Source organism: Falco cherrug, chromosome 1, assembly GCF_023634085.1.
Source record: "Falco cherrug isolate bFalChe1 chromosome 1, bFalChe1.pri, whole genome shotgun sequence".
Lineage (NCBI taxonomy): Eukaryota > Metazoa > Chordata > Aves > Falconiformes > Falconidae > Falco > Falco cherrug.
The window spans coordinates 58,314,070-58,322,795 of record NC_073697.1 but is presented as its reverse complement, the minus strand read 5'-3'; the positions used below and the strand labels follow the sequence as shown (position 1 = coordinate 58,322,795).

At 42.2% G+C, this 8,726-nt stretch overlaps 1 protein-coding gene across 3 annotated transcripts; it reads left to right on the top strand.

Moving 5' to 3' along the window:
• The first annotated feature begins 9 nt into the window (after window positions 1-9).
• SGCB (sarcoglycan beta) lies at window positions 10-8,620 on the top strand. Of its 3 annotated transcripts, none has more exons than XM_055700981.1 (6): window positions 10-175; window positions 2,191-2,400; window positions 3,263-3,448; window positions 3,558-3,749; window positions 4,806-4,937; window positions 5,773-8,620. In XM_055700981.1, exons 1-6 carry the CDS (start codon window positions 152-154, stop codon window positions 5,974-5,976), a joined length of 948 nt encoding a protein of 315 aa, XP_055556956.1. In that variant the 5' UTR covers window positions 10-151; the 3' UTR covers window positions 5,977-8,620. The 3 variants fall into 3 exon arrangements, with proteins under 3 accessions (XP_055556956.1, XP_055556957.1, XP_014142465.1); XM_055700982.1 differs by lacking the exon at window positions 10-175 and adding an exon at window positions 241-652; XM_014286990.3 differs by lacking the exon at window positions 10-175 and adding an exon at window positions 968-1,520.
• Window positions 8,621-8,726: the final 106 nt, after the last annotated feature.

Below are 8,726 nucleotides of genomic sequence, written 5' to 3'. Positions count from 1 at the left end.
CGGGTCCCGCGTTTCGCGAGCCGGCGGCAAGAGCCGGTCTCGCAGCGCTGCGGAGCGGCACCCGGCTGGGCCCGGCCGCCGCCCTCCCCGCGCCGCCAGAGGGCGCCCGCAGGCCCCTGCGCGGCGGCGGTGGCGGCAGCAGCGGAGGAAGATGGCGGCGGGCGCCTCCGAGCAGGTCTGTCCCCGCAGGGGCGCAGGCACGGGGAGGCGGCGGGGGCGTGCCCCGGGGCGAGGGGGGAGCGAGGCGGGAGCGAGGCCCGCGCCGCCGCCCCGGCCGGAGGCCGCTGCTTGCGGAGGGGGTGCCGTTTTCGCGGCCGTTGCCGGGGCTGGGCTGGTGCCAGAGCGCTCCGGCGCGGCGGGCGTGCGGGGCCGCCCCGGCCGCCCAGCTCCCCCGCGCCCGCAGCAGCCGGCCAGGGGGCAGCGGCACCCGCACGGCGTTTCCGAGCGGCGCCCGGCGCCGCGGGGCCAGGACAGCCTGTGCCTTGCGGGGCAGCCGCCTCGGCGGGGGAGAGGCAGCCCGCGGCCGGGGCGGGACGCGGTGCAGCCCGGCGGGCCAGCCCGCAGCCGCGGGGTCTGTGACACAGGAGCACTTGCTGTTTCCGAAATAAAGTGTCGTGGCGTTTCGGCAGAGGAACGTGACTGTCGTGCGTAGGTAGGCGCGGGCCGCGCTGAGCGACGCGGGCAGCAGCTGTGCGGCGGGGCGGCCTGTGGGCACGGCCGCGGCTCGGGCTCGGTGTCCGAGCTGTCACGGCAGCGCAGCCAAACCCGTCGGGAGGGGTGTCGCTGCCACCGCCGGGGGGGCGGGCCGGGGCGAAGGGCCCCTTTTCCGGGAGCTCCCCATTCTCCACGGGACACGCGTTCGGAGGGAGCCTGTGCAGGAGCCTCGGCGGCGGTGGGTGGGAGGCCCGGGGGGCCCGGTGCCGCCCCCGCCGGTGCCTGCCGCCCGAAGCGCTGCCCAGGGCCGCAGGGACGCTCCAGCGCCTGTTCCAGCGGTCACCATTTCAGCCGCGTTCTCCTAGTCCTGGCGCCGTCTTCCGTCGTGCTGCCTTGCCAGGTGAAAAAACCGCTTTGGAGTTTCGTGGTACCATCGCCTCCTTCCACGAACAGGCTGTCCTGAGGACACCTCACTGTCCCGTTGTACAAGATTTCCATCTCCTTTTCCCCAGGGCACAGACCTCTTCTGTTTCCCTGTCTAGCCAGTTCTGAGTTTGTGCAGGGTTAGAGTGACTTCCCGAACATCTCTGAGGAAGCCCTCCGTAGAGCTGTTCAGGTCAGGCACCTTGCTCGACACCGTTTCCTTGTTCTTTGGCAACAGAAGAAAACAAGACGGTTTTACCCGCTCCATCAGTATAGACACATGCAAACATAGTTTGCTTAAGGTTCATCAGTAGATGAACAAACTTAATCCTATCAAAAGGATCAAGCTGCTTCTTTGAAGTATTGAACCCTTAAATAGCAACGTGTTCCATTCGAGGGAGGTGGAGCAAAATTTTGGGCAAACGTAGAAAACGACAGCTAAGGTTCGTTTTCCCTACAAGTTTCCTCTATGTGTTAATTTGTTACATTGATGGGATATCCCTTCCAATCTAGCATCTTCAAATGACAAAACTAAGGCTAGGCTGGCCAGCTTCTCCGTGCCGAGTTTGAAGCCTTGTGGTATTTTGCTTAACGCTGCATGCAGGCAGTAGAAGTTGAATTCAAACCCTGTGCTATCAGACTGAGCTTAAAAACTGGATCTGCCACACTCCTTTTGGATAGACTTACTGAGAGTCTATCCTGCATTAGCATGGAGGGAACTAAAATCCTGTGTATTGGTAAATGACCTGCAGGATTATGTCCTGTATCATCCCCAAGAGTTAAAACTTGATGGAATTCTTTACAGCTGTTGTGGGTTTTTTTACTGCAAGAATGTCATTAATTGTTCCTATTTGCCATGATAAAAGTGAGGTATAAAAGCATACATTATCTGAAAATATCTGGATTTTAATTTATTCATTGTGTTAGTAGAGATTGCAATGGGTGTAAATGTTCGTAAGTACAGGGCGGCAAACTGAAACATACCGCTGAACATAATGTCTAATATATTCTACTAGTCAGTACAAATTTATATTTTTTGCATGTATACATGTGTGTCATTTTGGTGGATTTACATTTCTTGTAACAGCTAATCCACGCTTTGTATTATTATAGCAAAGTTCTAATGGCCCAGTGAAGAAGTCTATGCGGGAGAAGGCTGTGGAACGCAGGAACATTAATAAGGAGCACAACAGTAACTTTAAAGCAGGATACATTCCAATTGATGAAGACCGTCTCCATAAGACAGGGTTACGTGGCAGGAAAGGCAACTTGGCCATTTGTGTGATTGTTCTTCTCTTTATTTTGGCTGTCATCAATCTGATTGTGAGTATAATACTTAGGCTGTAAGCAACATTAGGGCATATTTCATTTTGATTTATTAGAGAATAGAACTTACTCCAGTATGGCTGAGAAGGACTTAAAATGTACTGAAGGAGATTTCTCATTTTTTCTCCTTTCCTTTTTTGTTCTTTTGTAGTCTAAGCAAAATTATATGAAACAATCTTATAAGTCCAGTCATGATTATTTTAGTTATCATGGTCCCCAGCAAGGAACCTGCCATTTATGCAACACAGAATTAGGAACCTCGAAAGTGTTTCTTAATTCCCAGAACTCAGTAACAGCAAATGGGCAAAGTGTCATTAGTGCAGTACAGATGCATTCATGGTAAACTGTTACACCAGGAACATTTTACATATAACAACAGAGCTGCGTGTGAGCATTCAGAATTCATCAGCCACTGTACTTTAAACCTTCGTTGTTATAACTGCCACCTTTTTATTGCTTGATCGCTAAGTACTAATGAATTATTTTTCACAATTGGACATCCACCTGTGAAGGTGCTTTCTTGTAGTTCAAGGGTAAGTATATCCTGAGCTGAGCTGCTTTGTTCAGGAAATTTGTTTAGCTAATGGTTACCCTTAAACAGGAAAAAGATCTAATAATGGCCATGATTTAATTCCATATATATATATATATATACACAAATTATTTTAGTTACCATTTCAGATGAGTCTAAAAATCATGTAAAATACTTTTCATAATCAAATGTGTTCTGATGTTTCCAATAGGAATTACACAGACTAAAGTAAATTCACATCTAAAGCTCACTTAAGCACTGGCATTAATTATTTCAAATAAAACCTCTAGTTAATACAGTCTTTGAGAATGTGTGCTTCTCTTTCAGATTACACTAGTCATCTGGGCAGTAATTCGAATTGGTCCCAATGGCTGTGACAGTATGGAGTTCCATGAGAGTGGCTTGTTGCGGTTTAAGCAAGTTTCTGACATGGGTGTTATACATCCATTATATAAAAGCACGGTAGGAGGCAGACGTAATGAAGATTTGGTGATCACTGGAAATAATCAGCCTGTAAGTTATATCATTAATTGGAAGCTTGTGAGCAACACTATGGAATTGCACTCACATTATTAATAAACATACTTGAAACATCACTAACTTCATGACTTTGTTTCTGAAGATTGTATTTCAGCAAGGAACAACCAAGCTTAGTGTGGAAAAAGACAAAACTTCTATTACCAGCGATATTGGCATGGAATTTGTTGACCCACGGACACAGAATACCTTGTTCAGTACAGACTATGAAACTCATGAGTTTCATCTGCCAAATGGAGTTAAAATATTGAATGTACAAAAGGCCTCTACAGAGAGGGTATGTCCGTCTTAACTACCACTTACTTTTTGTAAAAGCTCATTACAGAATCGCCTTAGTTGCAGACTAAGAAAAAAGTTTACTAATCTGCTCTTTCAAGCATATTTAGAAATTCGACTAAATGTAGCTAAAAATGCAGCTCTGAAAATGTATATCACCCTAAAAATTAGAACAGAAATGAAAACTGACATCGTTAATTGAGCATAGTACCCAGAATACTGTGCCAACTAGGTTTGTGTGTCTTTTTATTAAGTATTTATCCATTTGTGCATGGGTAACTTTCAAGAATAAAATTTCTAGGAAAAGTTTCTCTTTTCCAAGTAAGATCTTACAAAAATAATTACTAGAACTTAATGTTTCATTTTCCTTCTATTGGAGATAAGCGTTAATACAGTCAGAATTTCAGGAGTCTGAGTAAAGGGGTAGAGAACAATCACAGCAACATAGGAGGTGTGTCAGTTCATGGCTTCTAGGTTAAACAAGTTCTTATTTGGGTTTCTACATTAAATATACTTTATTTATCAGTGGTTTTACAGAGGGCTGAGTGTGCCTTAGGAATCGTTGAGCAATCCTTTTAGGGATGGAGAGAAGTTTAGTTTGCTCTTCTTCATGTTTTCTCTGCCAGACTAACACTTAAATAGTATGTTCCAGGAAAAAAAAAGCCAAAACCACAAACCTATAAATACATAGGAGGAAGGCATTAAATGAAAACAGAGGAGTAAGTTTACATAATTGGTCCTAACAGGAAGCCTGTATTTGCTACAGGTGTTAAATGTGTATCCCATAAAATTGTCATATGAATTGCTATTTTTATTGTAAAAATAAATACTTCACATACCTTCCAAAATTAAGTAATCCTTATTTTTAAATGTGAATGTGGAAAATAACAAATGGACAGAAGCTTCATAGGCATAATGGCAGAAGGGCAAAAAGTACATGGAAGTTTTTTATTAAATTGTGGAGCAATATTTTTATAGTAATTAAAGTTACTCAGAGAAACCCAACTGACACATTTCCACTGATCTGTAATATGCTGGGTTTTGTGTATGTTCTTAGATTACCAGCAATGCAACCAGTGATCTAAATATAAAGGTTGATGGCCGTGCTATTGTCCGTGGAAATGAAGGTGTTTTCATCACAGGCAAGACCATTGAGTTTCGAATGGGGGGGAACATGGAACTTAAAGCAGTAAGTATTTCAAATGAACATTTTTTGAACAGCTTAGTTTCAAATTTAGACTGGTAACAAACTGATGTAGCTTTATATGGTTTCCAGTTTTATATAAAGTAGTCACGCATAAAAGTTTAGTTGCCGTCATTGTACCAAGTAGGATTTTTAAAGGTGGTTTATTGCTTTGCTGTTAATTAGTGGTTCGACAGTTTTTAGGTAACAAAGATTTACTACTGAGAAGACACTAAAAACCCATAATGCCATTAAAGCTAAGCTATTGGCCTCAAACGAATACTAAGGCGAATTCATCTTTTCTTCTGGAGGCTTTACTGGGGTCAGCCACCTTTGACAGAGGCGCAGAGCACACAGGAGCACTGTCTCCTGTGCTGCCGTAGTAAGACTTGCCAGCATACGTTTAAAATTTCTGGAGACTGTTAAGATTGCAGGGCATACGGAATGATGGAAAAGGTTAAAAGGATAAAAAAATAGAGGTATATGCACTTTTATTTCATGTGAATGAATTTCATGTATGAATTCAAACACCAATTCCCATTTCATGTCCGTGTTTTTTAGATTTACTGTATTTGCTAATAGGTCTGTAAAGGGAAAAGCCGCACTACTGCTGTCTCCTGGAACAGCAAAGTACATTGCTGACTATAATTGAGAAATTCATGGGCATTATTCACAAATTTAATTAAAAAATGAAACCTTGTCATACGTTCTTTTTTTATTCTGTTTACTTCTACAGCCATCCTAAAGATGCCATTTATTTGTTAAACCAGCTTGTCTCTTTCAAAAACAACCTGCCTTGTTTAAATTAGAAGTTGTAATTTTTTTTTCTCCCTCTTAATAGGAAAACAGCATTATCCTGAACGGAACTGTGATGGTCAGCCCATCGCGACTGCCAAGCTCTTCCTACGGGGAGCAGTTTAGTAACGGGAACTGGCTGCGTTTCAAGCTCTGTATGTGTGCGGATGGGACGCTGTTCAAGGTTCAGGTGACAGGTTATAATATAGGTTGTCAGACTTCTGTCAATCCATGTGCAGCCACACACTAAAACAGAAACCACTGCTAGGGGAGTTCTCTTTTGTGCTTATATATATTTGTATGAAGTAACTGCATGCCTTCAAGGATTTCTGTTTCTACAGCAGTTTATACTAACATTTATTACATATTTTTAAGCAAAGGCTGTTAGAGTCAGCAGTATTATGTCATCATCCTGTTAGCTGTAACAGCGGCACTGATTTAGTAAGCTTTCAGTCTACATGCATACTGAAGTACCTTCCTGAATTGGGATCAGTAGAATATATATAAAGAATGTGATCTTAGCAACCATCTTGACTGCCTTCAGTTGCCAATAGAGGAGGGTTTTGTCCTGCATCCCAAGACCTTAAAGGCTGCTGAGAACACAACTGCAATCTGAAGTACTTCAACAGGAACGTCAATTTGTTGTTGGAAGTGGTTTTGCCTAGGATGGCTGAAGTGGCTGATTTTTGTCTTCATTTCTTGCCAAAGGTTGATATAATGATTTTCCCAAAAATTACGTGGTATACCATATGTTTCCTAAGAGAGGGGTAATGGCAGATTCACTTTAAAATATTGCATTATTTCTGCCATATATTGTCATGTAGTTAGAAAAGCCATTGTACTAGCGTAAGTAATTTTGCAAAGTAATATGGAGTGTGGAAATGTAACTTCAATTTTGAAATAGTGTTGCCATTACTGGAAGTGTCGCTTGAGCTCCCATTTTATCTGTGCAGTTTAGGCATTCTACAGTTGCTTAATTTATGTGAAGTATTTATAAAACTTGTTTATATTAGAAGTACATTTTTAAAGATGTACTTACAACTTGCTCACTACCCCAGAAAGGTGTTTTCTTGGGTGCTTTAACGTGAACCGTGTGTGAATCCATTATTCAACAGGTAATAATCTAAAGCATGACTTGTTGCAGCAGTGTCGAGATCAGACTTTTTTCCTCATAAATGTCAGTACTGATGCGTTACTGAAACCTCAGAATTAAATTCTGAAGTTAAATTGCTGGCCTGTAATTCTACATGGGATGGTACTGGATCCTATGTCAGCAGAGTAAATACATGTGTATTTGAATTTGTCAACAGTGAAACCGTGTCTATGGTGAGCTGTAAGGTTTATCGGCTTATAGAAACTACTATAGCCTTGTAACTGCTTTTGAAGAGGTAAGGTGTTCGGTACTAAAAATAGAACAGCTCATTATAATCCTCCTTTCCCCACCCCATGTATTTCATCCATATAAAGTAGTTTTGCAGTAGCATCAAGTAACCTTAATAATGGAGGCCACAAAGGTGACTTTGCAAGTAGCTTTTTGACAAGTTCTTTCTAGATAAGCACACACTTCCTAAAAGCTGTGCTAATATTGCACATTAACTTAAGAATTGGTTGTTTGTTAGGGGAAGATAAACTATCTACCCTTGTTCTGTAGTTCTCAAAAGTACATAGAATTCCACAAAATGCAAATCAGCTTCTGCAACAAAAAGTTCCTATCTAAGGTCCCAATTCCTGTATTTACTAGAAGCCAGTAAGTCCTCGTGTAGGATGTGTATGGGTGGAATCGATTCCTAGAGGGGGATCCTTAGGTCAGGCAGTATGCCACACAGGAGCTCAGAAGGGTCACATTTCCCTCGTTGCTCAAAGGCAAAGCCAGGTTTTGATGTTCCGTAGTTGTTGGGGTTTTGGGGGTTGGACATCAGTGGAGCTGTTCCAACAAAACCAGAATAAACAATAAAATGTAGCAAAAGCCATTGAATTACTTAGATTACGGGAAAGTACTAATATTTTGCATACTACCTTCATGAACTTCCTAGTTATAGTAGAGCTAATGTGTATTAACCACTCCAACACACATTTTGCTGAAAACATGCACACATCTTTGCTGCTAAGTAGCGCCTCAATTAGTATCTGTTACAGTTAAGAGGAGGACACTCATGCTAATGGCAGTTTGTCACTTCATTTTTATATATATCTGTGTATATATATATACACACACATAAAAATATAAGGAGCAGTATCCTCAAAGCTGAAATAGACTGAAAATGACAGATACTGCCTTGGTCAAGTGGACTACAGGCGAAGAGCATATTGAGGCTCTTCTCTGGTTAATACTGGCATGCCTGTATGCTAGTATTGGATTCTTGATATTCTCAAGAGTTCTTTTTAAAACACTGTATGCAACATAGCTGAAAGATTTGTCACAAAGGTACTCTTAAATCATGGTCTGGAGGATTGGTTTTGAAGCGTGGACTTCTTGTCAAAACGTAGCAAACCAATCATACTAAAATAAACGATCAATTTGTTAGCCACTATTTATATATTGCTAAGATAATCTTGTTGCCTTTAGTAAAGAGTTTGAGAAATGTTGGCACCACGCATGCCTTGTGTGGTGCATGTATTTGTTGTTTATCTTCTAACAGCCTAAGGTACATTTTTCTATGCATATTTAACATTGTGTGGCACATTATTTATTTCAGTCCCACGGATGCACTTAAGATTCTGGGTGTTTAAAGTACATTCTGTATGCCTCTGTAAAATACCGTACTGGGCACATTGAAACAACACAGATGTGAAGAGTTCTCGGCCTGTGTAAAGGTGGGGGTTGTTTCAATAGGTGAAATACAATTGAATTTCTAGTCTTTGTTTTGAAATGAAACAATAAATTCTAAGATGCAGCTGTGGTTCAGAAGTGTTATTTGTAAGAATATAGTTTTTCATTAAAAATACACTGTTGTGTTATTGACAGGGAAACTAGTATTTTATTAACTGTAAGTATGAAAG

Excerpts from the sequence above, each read along its gene's own strand:
- SGCB (XM_055700981.1), top strand. The coding sequence starts at position 152 with ATGGCGGCGGGCGCCTCCGAGCAG. Across the intron at positions 3,750-4,805 it reads AAAAGGCCTCTACAGAGAGG|ATTACCAGCAATGCAACCAG; the intron begins GTATGTCCGTCT and ends GTATGTTCTTAG. Across the intron at positions 4,938-5,772 it reads GGAACATGGAACTTAAAGCA|GAAAACAGCATTATCCTGAA; the intron begins GTAAGTATTTCA and ends CCCTCTTAATAG.